This window comes from Lissotriton helveticus, chromosome 4_1 (genome assembly GCF_964261635.1).
Source record: "Lissotriton helveticus chromosome 4_1, aLisHel1.1, whole genome shotgun sequence".
NCBI lineage: Eukaryota > Metazoa > Chordata > Amphibia > Caudata > Salamandridae > Lissotriton > Lissotriton helveticus.
This window is the reverse complement of record NC_136063.1, coordinates 1,455,027,470-1,455,052,366: the sequence shown is the minus strand read 5'-3', so window position 1 is coordinate 1,455,052,366 and position 24,897 is coordinate 1,455,027,470. Positions and strand designations below refer to the sequence as shown.

General features: G+C 42.4%; 1 protein-coding gene across 1 annotated transcript in view; it reads left to right on the top strand.

Moving 5' to 3' along the window:
- SLC22A23 (solute carrier family 22 member 23) overlaps positions 1 to 24,897 on the top strand; it is a 610,381-nt gene that overhangs the window by 509,463 nt on the left and 76,021 nt on the right. The window contains exon 6 of the mRNA XM_078688041.1: positions 4,126 to 4,228. Coding sequence (XP_078544167.1) covers positions 4,126 to 4,228 — 103 coding nt within the window. The remainder of the gene's footprint in view (positions 1 to 4,125; positions 4,229 to 24,897) is intronic.

Sequence of the window (24,897 nt, the reverse complement as noted above, 5' to 3'; positions counted from 1 at the left end):
CAGTCTTCGTGGGACTCTAATTTGTTGGTTTTTGCAAAGGGAAATAAGAAGACATTGGGTGAGCAAATAATCTTAGGCAAAGTCTTTACACAGAAGCAACAAGGACTGAAGTCTGGACACATTTTATGAGGTGACTTCACAATCATACCAGCACTGCTCTTCAGCTCACCTTGTTGGAGTCAGTAGGCACCCTAACCCACTGATCCATTTTGGCCCAATGAGGACAGAGGGTTTCTTCCTTAGTGAGAGCCGTTCGGCCTATGCCTCGCCTCTGGCACAGAATATAGATACTGCATGCTGCCCTTTCTGTCTGTTAGTGGGTTGAGACTCTGTTGGGAAGGAAATGAACAGGCAAGTGGAGCAGAGAGTGAAATAAGAGGGAAAAGATGGGGAAGCAAGGAAGCACTTGTAGTCCCATGGACGGCTGAAGAGTACATAGTCCCGGAAGTATGCCGTGGAAGGATACAACTCATGCCTCTTCTATTCAAAGCACTGGGAGACCGAAATGCCCCTGGGCAAGACCAACACAGGGATTAGTAGAAAGCCACTGAATTAAGAGAAGACAATTGAGATGGATAATAAAGCCATCCAATGGGGCTATTCCCCCTAGTAGCTAACTGTTTGTAACTGAGATCTAAAAAAAATTCCATAGAGTGCCATGTAACAGAGAGAGGAATTTGCAGTACTTCATTTGACCCGGAGGGGCAGGGGGAGGGGGGTGCACCAGCTCTCATTTTTGGGTACTGGCTCATATTATTCCTCATCAGACATTCCCAGAGTAGAGAGGGAAAAGCACATATAGAAAGAGAAGGGGAAAAGAGAGACTGAAAACTTCCCTCTGAAGGAGAAAACCGCAACGTACAAGAGTGAGATAAAGGGTCAGGGAGTGCCTGGTGGAGTATTAGAGAGGCATGGGGCGGATCGAGGACTGTGCAGCCTTGGTATTAACCATGCCATATTTAATAGTGCCTGACACGGGCTTCTTAGCACAGCTTTGAGCACAAACACTCATTCTGTGACAAACTAAGCACTGGGGTTTTGGATAAATACAAACTGCCTATAAATTACAAGATTTCTTACCACATGCTAATTTCACCCTTCACATACAGTGGTTCCTAGTAATGATTGCTGTTGTACATTGGGGCTTGTGTGTCATTGTGTTCATATGTGCTTGCGCCCTAATCGCAGTAAGTAACCTGACTCTAGAAACATCAGTAGAACTTGAGATACCTCAAATCATGAGTTCTAACCATGAAACATTACAGTGCGTCATCGGTGGATGTCGGCTTACTGACTGCCTGTCAATAGTTCTACCAACAAATATCCCTTCAAGTTACCATAAACAAATACAAAATGCCAGCTGATAATTAAATAGTGACGAACAAAGGCTGGCCGGTCAGGTCTCTGGGTCGGGATTAGGCATCTATAGAATTGTCAATGAGTGTTGGGGGCCTCTGAGAAAATGACATGCAGTAAAGACTGTTCCTGCTCGGTCTGGGTAAGACTGGCACCAGCTTAAACCCATTGAAGCCTCTTGTTTGTTCAAATTATTTTGAAAATTAAGTCATGTAGGAAAATTGCCTAAATAAATATTAGTCATCCTCATGCAAACCGAAATTAACCAATCGGAGATGATTGAAAAGCTGTGAGGAATACTATTGGGACTTTGGCAGGCCTCCTAATGACAGCCATGGCGCTTGCACAGCTAAGTGCTTCCAGCTACGCTTGAAACATTAACACTTAATTTTCCATCTTTGCCCGTTCTAGCAGATTTGAAGTGCTTTGTCCATGCACTTTGTCAACATAATGCACACCCGCACTCAAACGGACCCAACTAAACACACACACACATCTGTGTCTTCCATACAGACCTCCTAATTCGAGGTATTTTATTGTATGCATAGTCTCTTTATGTAGCACGGATTGAACCCATTTGGGTTCCAGAGCGCTGTACATGAAGAGGACGGTAAGCACATGTAATGTTGCTTGTGGGTGGGGCCACGTATGATCATAATATGTAGGGTTTCACTGCATGGGGCATCGATATTATTCCCATGACACTGAAAGGAGTTAATGTTTCACCTTTATTCCAAGATTCGTGGACCTCTTAACATAATTGCAATATTAGTATAGATTCACAACCTGCCCTTTTGTAACACTTGAAATATAGCTGGACTCTGTAAGCTATTCACGAAAGAACTGTCCATGCACAAGTGTGCAGATTATTCATGCATGTGTTCCTTCTGCAATACAAAAGGGGGGGGGGGGGGTGGTGATGGACGGAGCATCTGAACCAATCAAACACTCACACCCAGTCAAAAGATCTGGGTTTGATCCATCACCGTTCTTTAGCCCACTCTGCCACCCCAGTTCAGACATGGCTATATGCAAATCAGTCTGACCCTGTGCCTCATGGGAACAGTCCAGCCCGAACTGCCAAGCCATGCCTTCCCTGGACCGGAAACAAGCTTCCGAGGACCGGTTTCTGGCATTCCAGCCGTCTTCAGCCCGGCTTGCTTGAATCCAGTGGCAAAGTGAGCAAGGGACTCACGTCTGAGCATACCCTGCCACACTTATGGCGGCCAAAAGCGATACAAAAGGGGGGTGGTGATGGACGGAGCATCTGAACCAATCAAACACTCACACCCAGTCAAAAGATCTGGGTTTGATCCATCACCGTTCTTTAGCCCACTCTGCCACCCCAGTTCAGACATGGCTATATGCAAATCAGTCTGACCCTGTGCCTCATGGGAACAGTCCAGTCCAGCCCGAACTGCCAAGCCATGCCTTCCCTGGACCGGAAACCAGCTTCCCCCCTTTTGTGTTCCTTCTGCGTCACACGGGGATCTGGCCTCTCCCTGGGAACACTCTTTCACACCCAGCCATGCTAGTAGGGAACACTCACGCTACCCATCCGCAAAGCACTTCAGCGCCTCGTCAAGGGGAAGAATGGGCAAAATAAGAAGATTAAATGCATCTAAAACCATGCATTACGCTTCGATACAATGCAGGGCAATACAGGAGTAAAATAAAGCACCATACCAAGCATCATGGGTATTTGAGACCAGAGCAGAATCGCACCTATAGTTTCCAAACAGGGCAGGTGAGTACTTACTGTCCACATCCAACTTATTAAACAAATCCTTTTTTGGATTTGTCCTAAAAGGATGACCTCCAGTAAAAAGTTGCACAGTTTATTTCCACCACTAAACGTATGACGGTTCCTTCAGATTAAATCCACAGACATATAAAATGTGTCATTCTTTGTGGACCTCATGGTTAATTAAACCCTGCAGAAATCCCACCTGTTCTGGATTCCATGCAAGAGCAGCCGATTGATTTTTGCCGGAGAGGATCTGGAGTGGATCTCGTCAAGCTGCTGCAAAAGAGAACACTTTGTCCTGGAGTCTAGATTCACACACTGGCCCCTCACTGACGTCCAGCGGTCTCAAAAGTTCAATGCTCTAATAGAAATGAAAGAATTTCTCTTTCATGTTTTATACTGTTAGAGTGAAGACACTTTTTACAGGTTTCAGATAGTGGTGGTGTTCTGATTCTGGTACAAGGCTAGTGAGGCTGGTATAGACAGAAGCCAAAACGATACACGGTCTCATCCAAACGATACCCGTTCGACAAATTAAACGAAGATTCAAAACCTATTTTGATTCCAAATCCTGCATCTCAGCCAAGTGTGCTGCTTTTGGGTCTGCTGTATCACATCTGGCAATAGTTTTAAAATGTTCTCATCGCATTTTCACTTTCATAATTGTTTGCCAATATTTTAATTAATGAGCACAATAGAATCTACTCAATAGATGTTGAGATATGGACGGTGCGTGGCCATGTTGTTCATGAACTTGTGTGTGTGCGGTCTTGTTTATAATACGCTTGCATTTAAAGAGACCATATGTTTATATAGATAACTAGGTTATATCACATGTCAGTGGCAACAAAATTCAGGGGCCAATTTATTCCTTCCATGTATGATCATTTTGTAGTGAATTGAGGTCATTTCTCAATCTTTCCCATGAGATCAGAAGCTAAATAGGATTTGTCTGCTCATTGCAAGGCTGAGGAATATCCCAATGGTCTATCAAGAAGTTGACACTCTTTTCCTCTTTTTAGAATTGGAGAAGGAGCTAACGAGAAAGCCGAAGAGGGTCTGCATTGTGAAGGTTGTTGGGACCAGGAACCTGTGGAAGAACATCGTAGTCCTGTGTATAAACTCGTAAGTGTGATATTCCTGGTTGTGCCTTAGCATTTTTGTTTCTTAGTTTGAGGGTTGAATGTCCTGTTTGTTGTTGGAATTTGCACTATAAGAATAGTCTTCTGGTTTATATCAGCTTGTTTATAAATAAGGTGTTTGACTGGATACATGCATCTGCTCTTTCTAAGTCATCACTCTAGCAAACTTTTCTGGGCTACCCCTTAGGCGTCTCGATTGGTTGACAGCAATTTCTGAAAACTCTTAGTACCTCATTCTAAGGGGTGCACGGAGTCGAAAACGTGGAGCAGGTTTTTTGCTTGATTTGTAAAGTTGCACCCTTTGCAAGATTAGTGGAACTTGAATTTACTCACAGGTTTTTCAAATGCAATTTTTTTCAGGGCCTAGACAGCCGGAATAAACTGTGCAGGCGAAACTGCAAGAAAGGCAATATTGTGCACAAAAACAGCCCTAGAAAATGGCAGCCCATGTTATTGACCATGAATTGGCTTAGATACTGTAATCAGGTGCAACAATACAGGCACACCATGCACAAATGTTTTTTGCCCCTGTTAATTCCCCCAGACTCGGAATGAGGATGTTACACATTGTAAACAGAACTTGCACACAGAACTTAGTACACCTCTCTGTTGTTGATAGTTTGTGAATTGAAATGGTGTACAATGCAATATAGTGCATAACCTTACTGTGCAGCGTGGTAAAAAAAAAAAAATATATATATAGCTAGCTTACTGATTAGCCAGAATATTGATGCTCCTGTGCCCCAGACCCTACTACTCCAGGCTGATGGAAGTTCTGTTGATGCATGAAGAGATCGGAGGACTTCTGTAAATGCCCAAAAAATAATTTGGAATCCTGGTGCAGACTCTTGCGCGTTCAGATCTCGCCTCTCAACACCGGTAGACTTCAGTTTAGTCAGACAATTCTCCTCAGCTAAGGGGATTGTACTTATCTTCTTCACAGTACACCATGTCCTGATCCCGTCCAACTATTTGAGTCCATGTGTGCTCCATGTACATTTTGTCCATGTGTGTTTCATGTACAATTGCCCACTCATGTTCCTTCAGTTTTAGGGGGGCAATGAATTTCAGGAAATGCTAATGATTATTCTGTAAGCTGATCCTAACCATTTATGTTTACGGAGAATGGATGACGTTAAAACACATACATTTGCAACGCATGCACTTACAACGCAGTTTTTACATCGCAACATCCACTACAACGCATTCCAATACATCGCATGACACTACATCGCATTTGAAAAAAACAACCTTTACAATGCATTCCATTACATTGCATACTACTTTTACAACGCATACCATTACAACGCATACCATTACATTGCATTTAAGGTAAGTATTGGATAGTATAAAAATTACTATTTTAACTCCAGGGGGTGCCACAGTAGGGTAAGTGTTGGATAGTGTAGGGGTAAAAGTTACTATTTTAACTCCAGGGGGTGCCAACAGTAGGGTAAGTGTTGGATAGTGTAGGGGTAAAAATTACTATTTTAACTCCAGGGCGGGCAACAGCAGGGTAAGTGTTGGATAGTGTAGGGGTTAAAAATTACTATTCCAACTCCAATGGTATGCGTTGTAATGGTATGCATTGTAATGCCTGCGTTCTAGTGTCATGCGTTGTACAGGATGTTGCGATGTAATGCCTGCGTTGTAAGTGTAGTGCGATGTAATGGTTGCGTTGTAAAGGTTGTTTCCCGTTTACGGAGGATGGCCTCACCACCACTTGCACATGTTGATTGTGATTCTTCTGCAACATGATAGGTTTCACGGGTGGATGGCCATCTGTGATGTCCACGATTTGAGGTTTCACAATCCTTTCCAAAATAGTCCTGTCCGAGTATGTAGGAGATTCATCAGGAAGAGTTTAATTGACTTGAGGCCCCAAAACAGTAAGGTTAGCCTGGAAACTCTTACCAGATACTTTAAGCAGGGGAGCATTGGCATGCCAGAATTGGAGTTGCCACCTCCTGGGGTCACTAACAATTAGATGCTCCAGTCTAATTTGGCACACTTGATATTCCCGTATGTTGCCTAATGAGAGCAACTTTGTCACTCTGAAGGGCACTACTTGAACAAGCATTGGCAAAGTCAAATGATCTTGGTTTAATGTGCAACACATTTACATGCATATATTTACAAACTTGTATGCATTATACAAGTAAATGCTGTTTATCATATTAAAACTAGCCCAATTGGCTTTGCCAGAGAAAAAGTAGCACAAATGTATTGCTTTCTTTATAGAATGAATATATAAGTGATAAAGAATTGAATGTGGCAATGTGATGAATATGCTTTTCAAATATAAAGTTGTCACTCAATGGAAGAGCTTCCTGGAAGGCAGAATGATGTACCAGCAGCTAAAAGCATATCATGAGACCGTAATACTCTTCTGACTGGAGCCAAAGCCCACTTTGTGTATATCTTACGCAGCTGGTCTGTAGAGCCACATCTATAACTTGATAGCTAAGCTGCCACACCACTTACTCTTGGAAGAGGCTTTGAGGACTAGTCACTCCTAGCCTGACCTGAAGAACATGAGGCTTGCAGTTACACCAGACAGAATGTTTCTACAGATGAGATGCCCCCAGTGTGTCACACTAGGGTGCTAGAGAGAACTTGGAGAGAGTGTAAATGGGCCAGACCTGATATATGCCTACAAGTCACAGCAGTGAAGAGGATGCTGTGAGCACCCCCAAAGAGCATCTAATCACTCTTGTTTTAATATCATCCAATTAAAATAACTTGCAGACAACACTGCCACCACTAAAGCAAAAATGATCTAAAGACAAATTTTGGTTGGAGTCCCTCACTCTAATTCTTAACAGAAGTGTGATATTCCATAGACGTTGGAATCCTCCATTGGTTGTCCTACATGTGGGCCAGACCTGGTTTATCACATCAGATGTGAATAACTCATTGTAATGATAAAGGTGCCTCATCAGCATCATCGAGAGATCTGGTTTTAATTTGAATTTACCTATTAATAGATAGTAACAATACACAGTAACAGTGTGATGGAGTTGAACTTCCTCCTGCACATTACTTGCTTTAATATATTTTGATCCATCAAAGCAGTCTACTGGGGCACACGGTTAGTGTTTTTGTCTGTCCTACTATTTGATCTTTGTCTTGGTAATATCTTATTTCCAGTTTTTACCTGGAAATTGTCAGAGCCTGACAAAAGAAGAATAAAAATCAATGGAGCTGCGACTGAGTCCCAACTAGGTTGAATCAAGCACTCTATTTCCTCAAACAAAGTTCGGAACATTACACAACACGGAAAGAAACTTGACATCCTTTTTCTCGCTAGTAGAAAACATCGTGCAAGTGGATAAGTCCTGCCTATTGCTTTCTACTCTTTATTGGTAACTGAGCACTACTTCCTTAGTTTTACTCTCATCTTTTTAATCCATCGTGTAATGTCATGGGCCAACCAACTCCTTCTCTTCTCCCTACTTTAACAGTAGTGTCCCGCAGCATTTTGTTTTAAGACCTCTCATTTCCACCCCACCCCCCCAATCTGCACCTATATTTTTCTTTCACGTATCATATCATATCTATGGAGATGACACACAACTCTTTATCTCCTTACACCCTTCACTGCTGACTCCTATGACTAGATTTCTAATTACTTAAATTCTATCCACTCTAATGTGGCTTCAAATGCTTCAAAATGAGGTAGGCTGTACTTCCGTCTCCTGCCTCCCAGGCCATTACTCTTACCCTCCATCGTCCATCTTCAGTCCATCTGCTCAAGGAGCTCTATCCCCAGGCACCATCTTTCAATCCCGGGCCCGTCGCTTCCAAATCTACAGCGTTCACCGCTACTAAAACTCTAGATCTTACTTTATTCTTCTCTCGCTTGCACAACTGTTCTTCTTTACTTGCTCTTTCCTGTCCTCCACTTCTTGGATCCGTTTTCAGCTGTGCTAGTTAACGTCTTTGTAACCATCCTCCTTATCCTCATTTTCACATTATTGCCCTAAACGCCTGATTCCACTCCGTGTTCCCTATCCTGTTCTCCGCCTGATCTTCGAAAGACATTTGTGGTCTGCCTCCCCTTTCTTATCCAGCTGTGTGGTATAACCCCTTCCGTTCCCAATACGTCTTAAGCAGCATTCCTCTATTCCAGCCATCTTTTGCCACATGTTGTTTAAATCCTTTCTCCTGCTGGATCATAAGCTATGGAACTTGTCTCCTGCTGTCTCCTCTTCCCGACCCTTTCCACTTCCATTACTACCTCACCCTATGGTGTTATTTACAGTAAGTACCTCACCACCACCATCCAGCCCACTCTGATTTGGGGCTTTAGGCAGAAGCACTTTGTAAGCAAGTGATGTACATTAATAAAATGATGGCTTTTCTTCACATTTCTGTTGGAAATTTTGATTTTTTTTCCCTACAGTTCTTGGTACCCTTTATATATTTCATTTTTTGTAGGCTAGCATATCACAGGTGAGTTTAGGATCCGTTTACAAGAACATTAATGCACTGTAAATAACAATCAACAGACCGCATTGATAATGCTGTAAGTCAGTCAGTGTAACTCATCTCTGAAGAGCTCCTGTGTTGAGGACAGCAGCTTCAGGGCAGCTATCAAGCCTGTAAAGCTGCTATGCGTATGTGTTTATACTCAATAGTATCAATTACGGCATACTATTGTCAGACATCTATTTTATTTTCATTGGCATGAACACGGGTTCTCTGCACCAATATGGCCAGACGAGAGAAATTTTATCCTAAGAAAGCAGGGCTTTAAGTGTGAGGAAAAAGCTGGGGGTCTCTCAAAGGGGTGTGGCCGATGTAATTAAGGGAGTGGCTTAAGAACACGTAAGCTAAATATCTGTGCTGAGCATAGTGTGAAGCCGGTCTGGTATTTTGGGGTGGTGTGGGTGGATGTGTGGGTGGGTGTCTCTGTCTGTCCTATCGTTTTGGCAAAACAGATTTTTTTTCTTCTTTTTTCGAAGTTTTTTATAGGGCGAACTGGTCCCGAAAATATTGGCGCTCATCACATGAGCACCAGTTACGTTACACTAGGACACATTATTTTATTTTTTTAGGCACTGGGCGATTAAGGGATTTTCCCAGAATCGCAGGATGTTGAGCGGAGGCAAGAACCTTGTTCCCCAGTTCCAAAGGCGGCAGCTCTGGCTGTTAAGATCTTTCTCATCAGTGCTACTGTCAATCTGGTGCCAAAACGCCGCTGCAATCTCCAAACTGCAAAAAAAAATAAAAGACGCCTGCCACAGAAACCATTGCATATTTCGCCATTAAACACACAACATAACATGGAGGAGAGGATGTGGTCTGACGGCTAGAGCTGTTGACTTTGGTGCTGGAAACCAAGGTTCGAGCCTCAGGGTTGCATCCACATCCTGTGATTCTGGGCAAGTCACTTAATCTACCTACCTACCCCAAAAAAAAATGCCCTTGTGTAACGTAACCCGTGCTCATGTAAAGCGCTCCAATACCTTCGGGTCTAGTTCGCACTATATAAATCTTATGAAAAATAAAAAAAATGTCTGTAATAATTGGTCATGGCTTGCCACATAATTTAGTCAACCCTGCTGCCTCATTTGGTTCTCCATTCCTATAGAGGTTCAAAGGCTCTCGCTGCTAGCGATTCTCCACAGTGCTACTCTAGGGGCAAATATTGTTACTACAAATTGTATGATGATACAAATAGACTTTCTGATAAAGCAATTCTCTAATTGGTGCTTTTAAAGCCATTTCAGTAAAACGCTTCATTAGTTTCATTAGCTGCGGTATTTAAATATTAATTGTGAATATGCTTTTTGGCAGCTGCACTGAGCAGTGCTTACAATTTGCAGCTCTTTTTTTAGAGGCTGTTTTTTCCTGGATGCACACTTTGTGAGCTGGAAAATACATTCATAGGAAGCCTTTGTGTGAAAGGATTCGCATGACGTCATTGATTATGTGATATATAAAGCATTTAAATACTTTTTTCCTCATTTAGAACGAGCTTGGTTTTATTCGTTGCTCTCTGGTGTACTTACTACCTTACCCAGCTGTCGACCGCACCATCCTTCTTAGTATACTTGTGCTAATTGGTCAAATTAGTGTGACTGAAGGGATTTAATAATAAATAGCAATCTTTTTTTTGGATCACTGAAATAATATAGACTGCCAAAATATCGAGTACCCAAAATATCGAGGAAAAAATATCTACAGCCAAAATATCGAGTTTGTATGTACAAACAGGTAAGTACAAAAATATCGAGTACAAAATATCGTTTACAAAAATATAGATGTAAAAAATATCAACTTTATTAAAAACAGTGTTAAATTAAATAAAAATTTTAAATTAATTACTAAAATATACTTACAAAGACTTAAATAAAAATATAATAATTAAATATTTAATTAAAGTAATAAAAAAATTAACAATCATATTTATAAAAACATTCTGCAAGTTGTCGCTTTGGTGAATGGACGTGCACCAATAGTGTCCCGCAACAAAGAGTCGACCCAGAGGTGCTGGTGCAAGGTGATATTTATTTTCGTAAAGCCAGCGCTGCCGCCTAAAAACATATATATATATTAAAATAATATAATTAAATAATATCCAATTTTATTTACATACAATAGCAAAATGTAAAAAAATACTATTCCCACTCCAGTGGGTGCAACAGTAGGGAAAGCGTTGGATAGCGTAGGGGTAAAAAATACTATTCCTACTCCAGTGTGTGCAACAGTAGGGAAAGCGTTGGATAGCGTAGTGGTAAAAATTACTATTCCCACTCCAGTGGGTGCAACAGTAGGAAAAGCGTTGGATAGCGTAGGGGTAAAAAATACTATTCCTACTCCAGTGTGTGCAACAGTAGGGAAAGCGTTGGATAGCGTAGGGGTTAAAATTACTATTCCCACTGCAAAGAGTGCAACAGTAGGAAAAGCATTGGATAGCGTAGGGGTTAAAATTACTATTCCCACTCCAGTGAGTGCAACAGTATGGAAAGTGTTGGATAGCGTAGGGGTAAAAATTACTATTCCCACTCCAAAGAGTGCAACAGTAGGGAAAGCGTTGGATAGCGTACGGGTTTAAATTACTATTCCCACTCCAAAGAGTGCAGCAGTAGGGAAAGCATTGGATAGCGTAGAGGTAAAAATTACTATTCCCACTCCAGTGGGTGCAACAGTAGGGAAAGCGTTGGATAGCGTAGGGGTAAAAATTACTATTCCCACTCCAGAGAGTGCAACAGTAGGGAAAGCGTTGGATAGCGTAGAGGTAAAAATTACTATTCCCACTCCAGTGGGTGCAACAGTAGGGAAAGCGTTGGATAGCGTAGGGGTAAAAATTACTATTCCCACTCCAGTGGGTGCAACAGTAGGGAAAGCGTTGCATAGCATAGGGGTAAAAATTACTATTCCCACTCCAGTGGGTGCAACAGTAGGGAAAGCGTTGGATAGCGTAGGGTAAAAAATTTATTAAAAGTAATTACGAATTTAATATGATATAATAATTAATCAATTAAAATTACAAAGTATATTTAATTAGCAATTCAAATTTAATTAATTACCCATAAAATAAATAATTAACAATTAATTCTACAACAGTACCAATAAATATGTTGACATATTTAATTAATTATAAATAAATTACTTCCCACCCAATTCCCCTACATACCCACAACCCGCTACAGAAAATAAATTAGACAAATTAACATAATTAACTATTAATCAATTCATTTAAATTACTTGCCAATTAAATGTTAATTAATTACCAAATAAAAATTAATTAACAAATAATTAAAAATGTATAACAATAAATTAATTTACATATTTAATTAATTATTATTAAATTACTTCCCACCCAATTCCCCTATAAACCCGCTATAGAAAATTAATTAGAAAAATTAACATAATTAACAATTAATCAATTATTTTAAATTAATTGCCAATTAAATTTTAATTAAATACCAATTAAAAATGAATTAACAAATAATTAACATTTTATAACAATAAATTAATTTACATATTTCATTAAATATTATTAAATTACTTCCCTATTCCCCTATAAACCCACAACCCGCTACAGAATTAAATAACGCAAAAATTTTAAAATACAAATTTCATTAATTATTATTTATAACATAAATACACACTTTTCACACATATAATAACATAAAACACACTATAAAAAATTCTATATTATTAAAAATTAGATAATTATAATAACCTATGTTATATACTTTAATATTTTAACTGTCTATATTTTTAACAGTCGATATTAGTTTACTTACCTTAAAAACGATATTTTTGCTGTCTATATTCTGTCCAGTCGATATTTTGTCCAGTCGATATTTAAAACTCGATATTATGTCCAGTCGATATTTTGAAGTCGACATTTTGACACTGCACCCTTTTTTTTTAATTCGAGAGGCTGGAATATTTTTTTTCCTAATCTGGGAGAAGAGAGAATTTTAAACCCTCTGTTATATCAGGCATCGGAGTCTACAGCTCGAAACCTAATGTCTCACCGCAAAAGAATATGATTCAGTGAAGAAGGGTCAAAGTTGAAATGAAATGCTGGAATTGGTGCCTCATTTAGAGTTGGGATGTTAAACACTCAGATTCCTCTGCCAGTAGAAATGACGGCTGCATCCTACCAGCGCGGGAACATCACTGTGCCTTGATATTTCACCACTTTGCAGAAGAGGTGGCGATTGAATTGATGGAATGGCAGTGAGACATAATGCAGCATTGAAGTGTCTTATCAATGTGAGAAAACACTACAAGTCTCCTCTTATGAGGCAGTAGACTGACTTCACTTTCATGTTCCATCCCCTGGGACATTTATCCTGCCTCCGATCAGGCCTGTCAGAGGTCTTGTGGGACTCTGGTCATGATCCTGTCCTCTTTTTTGATGACCAGAACCTGGAACACTTTAAGTTTAACTAAACAATCTTTATGTGGGGACCAAGTCGAATTTTGCAGGAACGCCTCTGTCACAATATATTTTCAGTCCAGCGACACATTTACACGTAGATCCAGCATTTGGCACCACCTATGTTTATGCTATTACCTACGTTAATACTTTAGGGTAAAAAAATCAGAATAGGCCTACTTTCATGAAACATAAATACATTTTGCAGCAGCAAGGGGGGGCGTGAAAGTTCTGGGTCTGGAGCAAACGACCCCATCTGCCACTGCCCGTAATTGAGCTACCGTCTGTCACCCGCCATTGTATAGGCTTATGTGCAGAGGCTGGGCGGTGCTCATTGTAGCCTAGGGGCAAAATTGCAACCTCTGAACATGGAGTCCTGGTTCCATTCCAAGCATTAGCACTGAACCAGGAAATAATGCAACTGTGATTTAGCACCTCTCTCTCTGGCACAAGTGAAAAGCATTTGTACTGTGCAAAGAACAAACGTATGTGGTCTAGTTCGGTCCCTACTGTTGTTTCCAACCATTTCTCCACTGAGCCTAAGAGGAGAAAAATTATCAAAGACCCTTGAGGCCACATTCATTGCTGCTGAATTGTAAATAAAAAATAGAAACAAAACCTAAACTGACAGAGTTAAATATGTGCATTGAGATAGTCTTAGTGTGAAAATATGGCTCGGTGCAAGCTAATATAGGCTGTGCATCTCCTCATCACTTTCTGGCTATCAAACCAGTCCATTCAAGAAACACACAGGATGCTTTACTATGTAATCTGCCCAAACTACATTAGAAATGCATTCCATGTAACGTTTTGCTGCTTCTTGGATCAAGGTTTGTGCTATACAATAATGTACAAAATGAAAAAAACCATGTTTGAGTACTTGCATCCAAAGTGAAATTAGGTAGAGTAAGAGCATTTCCATGAAGCCATCTCACATTGAATGCTTCCAAAACGGAAATACTCATGTGGCCATTGGAAAAATTATGAACCACTTTGCACCTGGCCTGACAATCTGGGACCACCTCCTATATTATCTAAGCAAGTAAGAAACCTTGGAATTTCCATGGACTCCAAGCTATTAATGAATGCCGAAGTGGACAAATTAGCAAGATCAGCCTTCATTACTATGAAAACTCTGCGACGCATCTTCCCCCACCTGCGATTTCCACACAAGGTCCAAGCCACTATCTCTCTTGTACTATCTAAACTTGATTACGCCAATGGCCTCTACCACATATCATCTTAATCAACCATGAAAACACTACAACGGATTCAGAACCCTTGAAGGCCCTAGATTGGTTACCTGTTACTAGAAGATCCACATTCAAGCTGCTTTGTATCACCCGCTAAGCAATACATGGAACATGGCTGATCTTCATCAGGAGTATAATCACCAAATACATTAAAAAAAGGAACCTCTGCTCTAGATTGGCACGTCGCCTCAAGATCCCACCATACAAGAATAAAACTATGGGTGGGACATCCTTCTCTGTTAAAGCAGCCAAACTATGGAATTCATTACTCACAAACTTAAGATCCACAGATAACCATCTTATCTTCAGAAGATTGCCCAAGAGTGGTTGCTTTCCTACATCTCACTGCTATGATCTCCCAATACACACTTTCTAGACCCTTCCCTCTCTATTACTACACTATCCTTTTCAATCCAACTAACAGACTCACATGTCCACCACTCAAATTTCACTATACTAATCCACCAGTGTTCCTTTGTGGGTTCCCAGAGTAGCGTGCTACTTGCCAAAAATCGCTTTGATGCCTTGTCAGGGGTAGTAAGCGCTATATAAATACAATTTTCAATGCAATATATGTCGAAAAATGTATATTGCAATTGACAGAATTTGCAAGGTTAAGCCCTTCTCTGAAGGAAGATCTAAAGATGGCAAGGGATCTGTACTCCATTGCATAATTAGTAGGTTAAAGACACGCCAGGCTCACCTAAAATCCCTCACAAAGGCTATTATTGTTTAGATACACATCTTTCAAATGAGATCTTTTCACTGTAATGCCACTTGTTTTTTATTCTTACTATTTCCATCATGTTATTTTGGAATACATTTGAGGAAATCTGCCAATTTCGGGGCCATTTTGCACTTTAAAGTCAGTGTATTTTGTGGTAAGCGTTTTTGTGAACCTACTGAAAAAACTGACAAATTGTGAACTGGCTCACCAGGTTTTACAACGATATTTGGGAACTAAAGAGGCACTCCTACATGAGTTGTGAGTTTCTAATGAACCAAGAACTCTGGATGAAATTCCAAGACCCTTAATTCCAAGTGTCTCCAGGCCTGGCAAAAGCTGTCCTCAAACTCTGACCCAATAATTTTTCCAAGCTACAATGGCTGCAGGCAGCAGCAAAGTCTTATCCTGCACTCCCCTGCAGCAGCACGGGTGCAGCAGACTGTGCTTCCCAAGGCTCGTGTGAAGCCTCCTTGACCCCCTGTGCTCCACTACCCAAAACAACCCACGGCCTCCCCATTGACTTTCTGCCTGCTCTGAGCAGATGGGAAAGAAAGTGTTTTTTCCCTAGAACTGTAAAAAAACTGCAGGGATTAGACCTAGTTTTAACAGTTCCATGCTGTTGTTCCCCATTTGTGGGGGAAAAACATTTAGTAGTCGTCACTTGGTGCGGAGATGCATCCGGAATTGGCGATTTGGGCCATTTGGTAACCCTGCATCAAAGAACAGTATAAGTGTCATGGTGGCCTAAATCAGCAAACATTGCTCTTCTGGTCCCATTGTATGTTGCACGTCTCTTCTTCATGCTCTTCCAAATTAGGTCTTCAGCGTATATATTTTTTCTCCTTGTTTTTTGTTCCTTATTGAGCTCTTCTGCCTTTTGCACATACCTGCTCCAATTGCTTATCATTTAAAAATGTTCTTAAAAATCCTCTTTGCATTCAGATAGCTTCTGTTCCATGAAAAAATAAAAACTTTTCAATGTAGTCTGCTACCCAGCAGGATCATGTAAGTGGCCTTGCGTCCTGCAAAGAACTGCTTGATTAGTCTTCTAAAAAGACCAAGAAATTGACATTCTTGCATTTTACATATATTTTTATTAAGTAATTAAAAACAGGTCTACAGACATCCCACCAGCTTGCTAAGTGGCACTATAATGTCCTTACCGCCATATTGCTTGTCACTGCCCCTGAAGCGTCTCCTCCTTGACTACTGACTGGGCAGTGGCGTAACGAAAGTTGAGGGGGCCCCCCTGCAAGGTACAGGCAGGGGCCCTTACTCTAGATTTAATCCGGAGTTCTCAGTCCTGAGTACTGTGCTGAGGAGGGGCACCCTCTCTCCATGGGGGCTAAAGGGACCGTGTTATGCCCCTGTGGCTGGGAATGGAGGAGTAGACTGTTTCTGTCCGGTTTTATGGTGAAAGGACACCCTCACTCCCTGATGAGTTCAACCCAGCCCTGCAATGAAGTCTCTAGAGCAGATTATGGTTGGTCCATGGAGCGCCATCAACCCCTGGACTTTAAAACGTGGATCCTTCTGAAACAGGTTACCTAGTATCAGGAGAAAGATGATATGTGAGCCAAGGATTTCACCTTTCCAGGAGTTACTTGAATCACTTGTGCAGGACTGGGGAGGGTGACCTCCTAACTGGAGGTCGGGGTTCAGTAGATAGGTGGCCTCACTGGCAGAAAAGGCCCAGACCTCGCGTTGTGGCCAAGGCCCTGTACATGCTTCCCCTACTCTTCTTCCTGTTGAAATCCAGTGTCTCCCATGAGATTTGCGTACCTTACTCTGCTTTCCAGGGCAGCCTGGTCCTCCCTCAAGTCACTACATCACCCTCAGGGAAGTAAAACACATTAAGCAAGGTGGCCAAAGACGTCTTCAGTGAGCATGTTACTCACAGTGCACTGTATGATTAATAAACCTTCAATGCTTTATATTTGAAAACATTCCCTTGTTTATTTAAGCTTAAATAGTCAACTAAAACTTCACATGCCAAAGACTTTGCTTGACTCAGTGTTATGAACATTTCTTCTTTTTTTGCCTCACAAGTGGAAACATGTAACTGCAAGCCTTGAATAGGCTTTTGTTCTACATAATCACCATGAATTAATCATAGTAATAGCTTGGCTTTATCCAGTGCTTCTCACTGCACATCAGCCTTTTTTTAAGTAGAGTAAATAACAGAAGCTATTATTATGGAATTGATGGTATTCCATTTCCCTGCCCTCTGATGTCTGCAAGTCTGAAACTTAATTTGAACTTGTGACCTGCGGCTCTCTAAGACTTGTTTTGTGTATAAACCATGGATGCATTTATTCTGACACTGTACATTACCAGTCCTTGGTGACAGTACCGTATTTGGCTCATTTCCCTTCTGCTGTAGTGCAGTGCTTGATATGTGAAAGAACTAGGGCTTGTACCCAAAGCTCTGCTCTGACAGGGCCATTAAAAATGGGCGGGCCGAATACCAAGGCTGTGTAGTGTTGAATTCACCCCAGGCCGTGTCAATCCACTATCAGACACTGCTACCCCTTTATCTCACACAAACTGATGCACTGGATTAGGTACACAAACTGATGCACTGGATTAGTTGAACTAACTTATGCACTGGGTTAGTTGAACTAACTTATGCACCGAGTTAAAATAATACACTGGGTTAGTTGCTCAATCGGATGCACTGGATTGGTTGCACGAACTGATGCACTGGGTTAGTTGCACGAACTGATGCACTGGGTTAGTTGCACGAACTGATGCACTGGATTAGTTGCACAAACTGATGCACTGGGTTACTTGCACAAACTGATGCACTAGGTTAGTTGCATAAACTGATGCACTGGGTTAGTTGCACAAACTGATGCACTGGGTTAGTTTCACTAATTTATGCACTGGGTTAAAATGATACACTGAGTTAGTTGCACAAACCGATGTATTGGGTTAAAATGATACACTGGGTTAGTTGCACAAACCGATGCATTGGGTTAAAATGATACACTGGGTTAGTTGCACAAACCGATGCATTGGGTTAAAATGATACACTGGGTTAGTTGCACAACCCGATGCATTGGGTTAAAATGATACACTGGGTTAGTGCACAAACCGATGCATTGGGTTAAAATGATACACTGGGTTAGTTGCACAAACTGATGCTCTGGGTTAAAATGATGCACTGGGTTAAAATGATGCACTGGGTTAGTTGCAAAAAATGATGCACTGGGTTAGTTGCACAAAGTGATGCACTGGGTTAGTTGCAAAAAATGATGCACTGGGTTAGTTGCACAAAGTGATGCACTGGGTTAGTTGCACAAACTGATGCACTGGGTTAGTTTCACTAATTTATGCACTGGGTTAAAATGATACACTGGGTTAAAATGATGCACTGGGTTAGTTGCACAAAATGATGCACTGGGTTAGTTGCACGAACTGATGCACTGGATTAGTTGCACGAACTGATGCACTGGGTTAGCTGCACAAACAGATGCACTGGGTTAGCTGCACAAACTGATGCACTGGGTTAGCTGCACAAACAGATGCACTGGGTTAGTTACTGGATTAGTTGCACAAACGGATGCACTGGGTTAGCTGCCCAAACGGATGCACTGGGTTAGCTGCCCAAACGGATGCACTGGGTTAGCTGCCCAAACGGATGCACTGGGTTAGCTGCCCAAACGGATGCACTGGGTTAGCTGCCCAAACGGATGCACTGGGTTAGCTGCCCAAACGGATGCACTGGGTTAGCTGCACAAACTGATGCACTGGGTTAGCTGCACAAACGGATGCACTGGGTTAGCTGCACAAACGGATGCACTGGGTTAGTTGCACAAACTGATGCACTGGGTTAGTTGCACAAACTGATGCACTGGGTTAGCTGCACAAACTGATGCACTAGGTTAGTTGCACAAACTGATGCACTGGGTTAGTTTCACTAATTTATGCACTGGGTTAAAATGATACACTGGGTTAGTTGCACAAACCGATGCATTGGGTTAAAATGATACACTGGGTTAGTTGCACAAACTGATGCACTGGATTAGTTGCACAAACTGATGCACCGGATTAGTTGTGCCAGCTAATGTGCACAAACTGATGAACTGGATTATTTTCACAAACTGATGCTCTGGGTTAAAATGATGCACTGGGTTAGTTGCACAAAATGATGCACTGGGTTAGTTGCACAAAATGATGCACTGGGTTAGTGGCACAAAATGATGAACTGGGTTAGTTGCACAAAGTGATGCACTGGGTTAGTTGCACTAAGTAATGCACTGGGTTAGTTGCACAAACCCATACATTGGGTTAAAATGATACACTGGGATAGTTGCACAAACTGATGCACTGGGTTAGTTTCACAAACTGATGCACCGGGTTAAAATGATGCACTGGGTTAGGAGCACAAAATGATGCACTGGGTTAGTTGCACAAACTGATGCACTGGGTTAGTTGCACAAACTGATGCACTAGGTTAGTTGCACAAACTGATGCACTGGATTAGTTGAACTAACTTATGCACTGGGTTAGTTGAACTAACTTATGCACTGAGTTAAAATAATACACTGGGTTAGTTGCTCAATCGGATGCACTGGATTGGTTGCACCAACTGATGCACTGGGTTAGTTGCACGAACTGATGCACTGGGTTAGTTGCACGAACTGATGCACTGGATTAGTTGCACAAACTGATGCACTGGGTTACTTGCACAAACTGATGCACTGGGTTACTTGCACAAACTGATGCACTGGGTTAGTTGCACAAACTGATGCACTGGGTTAGTTGCACAAACTGATGCACTGGGTTAGTTGCACAAACTGATGCACTAGGTTAGTTGCACAAACTGATGCACTGGGTTAGTTTCACTAATTTATGCACTGGGTTAAAATGATACACTGGGTTAGTTGCACAAACCGATGCATTGGGTTAAAATGATACACTGGGTTAGTTGCACAAACTGATGCACTGGATTAGTTGCACAAACTGATGCACTGGGTTACTTGCACAAACTGATGCACTGGGTTACTTGCACAAACTGATGCACTGGGTTAGTTTCACTAATTTATGCACTGGGTTAGTTGCACAAAATGATGCACTGGGTTAGTTGCACAAACTGATGCACTAGGTTAGTTGCACAAAGTGATGCACTGGGTTAGTTGCACTAAGTAATGCACCGGGTTAAAATGATGCACTGAGTTAGTTGCACAAACTGATGCACTGGGTTAGTTGCACAAACTGATGCACTGGGTTAGTTGCACAAACTGATGCGCTGGGTTAGTTGCACAAACCCATACATTGGGTTAAAATGATACACTGGGTTACTTGCACAAACTGATGCACTAGGTTAGTTGCACAAACTGATGCACTGGGTTAGTTTCACTAATTCATGCACTGGGTTAAAATGATACACTGGGTTAGTTGCACAAACCGATGCATTGGGTTAAAATGATACACTGGGTTAGTTGCACAAACTGATGCACTGGATTAGTTGCACAAACAGACACACTAGGTTAATTATAAACGGGTGCACTGGGTTAGTTGCCCAAACTGATGCACTGGGTTAGTTGCCCAAACTGATGCACTGGGTTAGCTGCACAAACTGATGCACTGGGTTAGTTTCACTAATTTATGCACTGGGTTAAAATGATACACTGGGTTAGTTGCACAAACCGATGCACTGGGTTAGTTACTGGATTAGTTGCACAAACTGATGCACTGGATTAGTTGCACAAACGGATGCACTGGGTTAGCTGCCCAAACGGATGCACTGGGTTAGCTGCCCAAACGGATGCACTGGGTTAGCTGCCCAAACGGATGCACTGGGTTAGCTGCCCAAACGGATGCACTGGGTTAGCTGCCCAAACGGATGCACTGGGTTAGCTGCCCAAACGGATGCACTGGGTTAGCTGCCCAAACGGATGCACTGGGTTAGCTGCCCAAACGGATGCACTGGGTTAGCTGCCCAAACGGATGCACTGGGTTAGCTGCCCAAACGGATGCACTGGGTTAGCTGCCCAAACGGATGCACTGGGTTAGCTGCCCAAACTGATGCACTGGGTTAGCTGCACAAACTGATGCACTGGGTTAGCTGCACAAACTGATGCACTGGGTTAGTTTCACAAACTGATGCACTGGGTTACTTGCAGAAACTGATGCACTAGGTTAGTTGCACAAACTGATGCACTGGATTAGTTGCACAAACTGATGCACTGGATTAGTTATACTAATTTATGCACTGGGTTAAAATGATACACTGGGTTAGTTGCACAAACCGATGCATTGGGTTAAAATGATACACTGGGTTAGTTGCACAAACTGATGCACTGGATTAGTTGCACAAACAGACACACTAGGTTAATTATAAACGGGTGCACTGGGTTAGTTGCCCAAACTGATGCACCGGATTAGTTGTGCAAGCTAATGTGCACAAACTGATGAACTGGATTAGTTTCACAAACTGATGCTCTGGGTTAAAATGATGCACTGGGTTAGTTGCACAAAATGATGCACTGGGTTAGTTGCACAAACTGATGCACTAGGTTAGTTGCACAAAGTGATGCACTGGGTTAGTTGCACTAAGTAATGCACTAGATTAGTTGCACAAAGTGATGCACTGGGTTAGTTGCACAAACCCATACATTGGGTTAAAATGATACACTGGGTTAGTTGCACAAACTGATGCACTGGGTTAGTTTCACAAACTGATGCACCGGGTTAAAATGATGCACTGGGTTAGGAGCACAAAATGATGCACTGGGTTAGTTGCACAAAATGATGCACTGGGTTAGTTGCACAAACTGATGCACTGGGTTAGTTGCACAAACTGATGCACTAGGTTAGTTATAAATGGACGCACTGGGTTAGTTATAAATGGACGCACTGGGTTAGTTGCCCAAACGGATGCACTGGATTAGTTGTGCAAGCTAATGTGCACAAAGTGATGCACTGGGTTAGTTGCATTACCTTATGCATTGGGTTAAAATGATATACTGGGTTAGTTGCACAAACCGATGCATTGGGTTAAAATGATACACTGGGTTAGTTGCACAAACTGATGCACTGGATTAGTTGCACAGACTGATGCACTGGGTTAGTTATAAACGGACGCACTGGGTTAGTTGCCCAAACTGATGCACTGGATTAGTTGTGCAAGCTAATGTACACAAAGTGATGCACTGGGTTAGTTGCAAAAACAGATGCACTGGGTTAGTTCTAAATGGCTGCTCTAGGTTAGTTGCACAAACGGACGCACTGGATTAATTGCACAAACGGACGCACTGGGTTAGTTGCTCAGTCGCATGCAGTGGATTAGTTTCCCAAACTGATACACTGGATTAGTTGCGCAAGCTAATGTGCACAAAGTGATGATCTGGATTAGTTGCAGAAACGGATGCACTGGGTTAGTTGCACTAACTTATGCACAGGGTTAAAATGATACACTGGGTTAGTTGCTCTATCAGATGCACTGGGTTAGTTGCACAAAATGATTCACTGGGTTAGTTGCACAAAATGATGCACTGGATTAGTTGCACAAACTGATGCACTGGGTTGGTTGCACAAACTGATGCTATGGGTTAGTTGCACTAACTGATGCACTGGGGTAGTTGAACCAACTGATGCACTGGGTTAGTTGCACCAACTGATGTACTGGGTTAGTTGCACTAACTGATGCACTGGGTTAGTTGCACTAACTGATTCACTGGGTTAGTTGCACAAACTGATTCACTGGGTTAGTTGCACAAACTGATTCACTGGGTTAGTTGCACAAACTGATTCACTGGGTTAGTTGCACAAACTGATGTTATGGGTTAGTTGCACTAACGGATGTACTGGCTTAGTTGCACTAACGGATGGACTGGCTTAGTTGCACTAACGGATGGACTGGCTTAGTTGCACTAACGGATGCACTGGGTTAGTTGCACAAACTGATTCACTGGGTTAGTTGCACTAACTGATGTTATGGGTTAGTTGCACTAACGGAAGCACTGGGTTAGTTGCAGTAACGGATGCACTGGGTTAGTTGCACAAACTGATTCACTGGGTTAGTTGCACAAACTGATTCACTGGGTTAGTTGCACAAACTGATTCACTGGGTTAGTTGCACAAACTGATTCACTGGGTTAGTTGCACAAACTGATTCACTGGGTTAGTTGCACTAACTGATTCACTGGGTTAGTTGCACTAACTGATGTTATAGGTTAGTTGCACTAACGGAAGCACTGGGTTAGTTGCACTAACGGATGCACTGGGTTAGTTGCACTAACGGATGCACTGGGTTAGTTGCACTAACGGATGCACTGGGTTAGTTGCACTAACGGATGCACTGGGTTAGTTGCACTAACGGATGCACTGGCTTAGTTGCACAAACTGATGTTATGGGTTAGTTGCACTAACGGAAGCACTGGATTAGTTGCAGTAACGGATGCACTGGGTTAGGTGCACTAACGGAAGCACTGGGTTAGTTGCACTAACGGATGCACTGGCTTAGTTGCACAAACTGATGCACTGGTTTAGTTGCACTAACTGATGCTCCAGGTTAGTTGCACTAACTGATGCACTGGGTCAGTTGCACTAACTTAAAACTGGGTTAAAATGATACACTGGGTTAGGTACACATACTGATGTTCTTGACTGCAATGTAAAATTCTGACGTTTCTCTGATTTTTAGCGAACCTTATTATTATTCTGTTACCTTCTGTATATATTTTCATCAACATAAACTGAGAATTTGGATTAGGAAAGAATTGAAGATGCATCACAGTGTGCTAACAGTCCACAGACCAGATACATCTCCCATCACTCGTCCAATATATGCTTATATTAGATCCTTTACAGCACTCTGCTGGCTTTTGGCTAGGTTCATGCTATTGAAATCAAACACAAAGAGATGATGGACGGAGCTCACTTTTCAGACCCATCCATATGCAAATCAGTCTTGACCCTGTTCTTCATGGGAACAGTCCAGCCCGAACTGCTAAGCCAGGTTTTCCCTGGACCGGAAAACAAGTATCCTGGGACCGTTTTGGTGGTGACATCCTTCATCAGGCAGGCTAGCTTGAATCCGGTTCCAGGATGCTTGTTTCCGGTTCAGGGAGGATTTGGCCAGGCAGTTTGGGCTGGACTTTGCCCATGAGGAACAGGGTTAAGACTGATTTCTTTATGGCTGGATCCAAACCGGAGTGGCTTAGTGAGCAGAAAGATGATGATGGATTCAACCAGATCTGTGACTGAGGGTGAGTGTCTGAAAAGTTTCACCACTCCGTCCTCTCCATGACTAAACAGTTCAATGCCGTCTCCTTCTCCTGCTTCAACACCCTCCGCATGCTCCATAGGATCTACAAGTGGATCCCCACTGAAACAAGAAGAACAGTCACCCAGGCCCTTGTCAGCAGCAGGTCGGACTATGGAAACGCCCTCTACGCAGGAGCCTCAGCCAAACTCCTGAGACTGCTCCAACGCATCCAGAACGCCTCTGCACGCCTGATCCTCGACATCCCTCGCCGCAGCCACATCACACCCCACCTGAGACCTGCACTGGCTCCTGGTGAACAAGAGGATAACCTTCAAGCTCCTCACCCACGCGCACAAGGCACCCAACAACACCGGACCAATGTACCTCAACAGACGACTCCGCTTCTACACACCCGCCAGCTCCGCTCAGCCGACCTCGCCACAGTCCCCCATTTCCGAAGAGTGACCTCAGGCAGCAGATCGTTCCCCCACCTCGCCGCCAAGACCTGGAACACCCTCCCCATCCACCTACGGCAGACCCAAGACCTGCT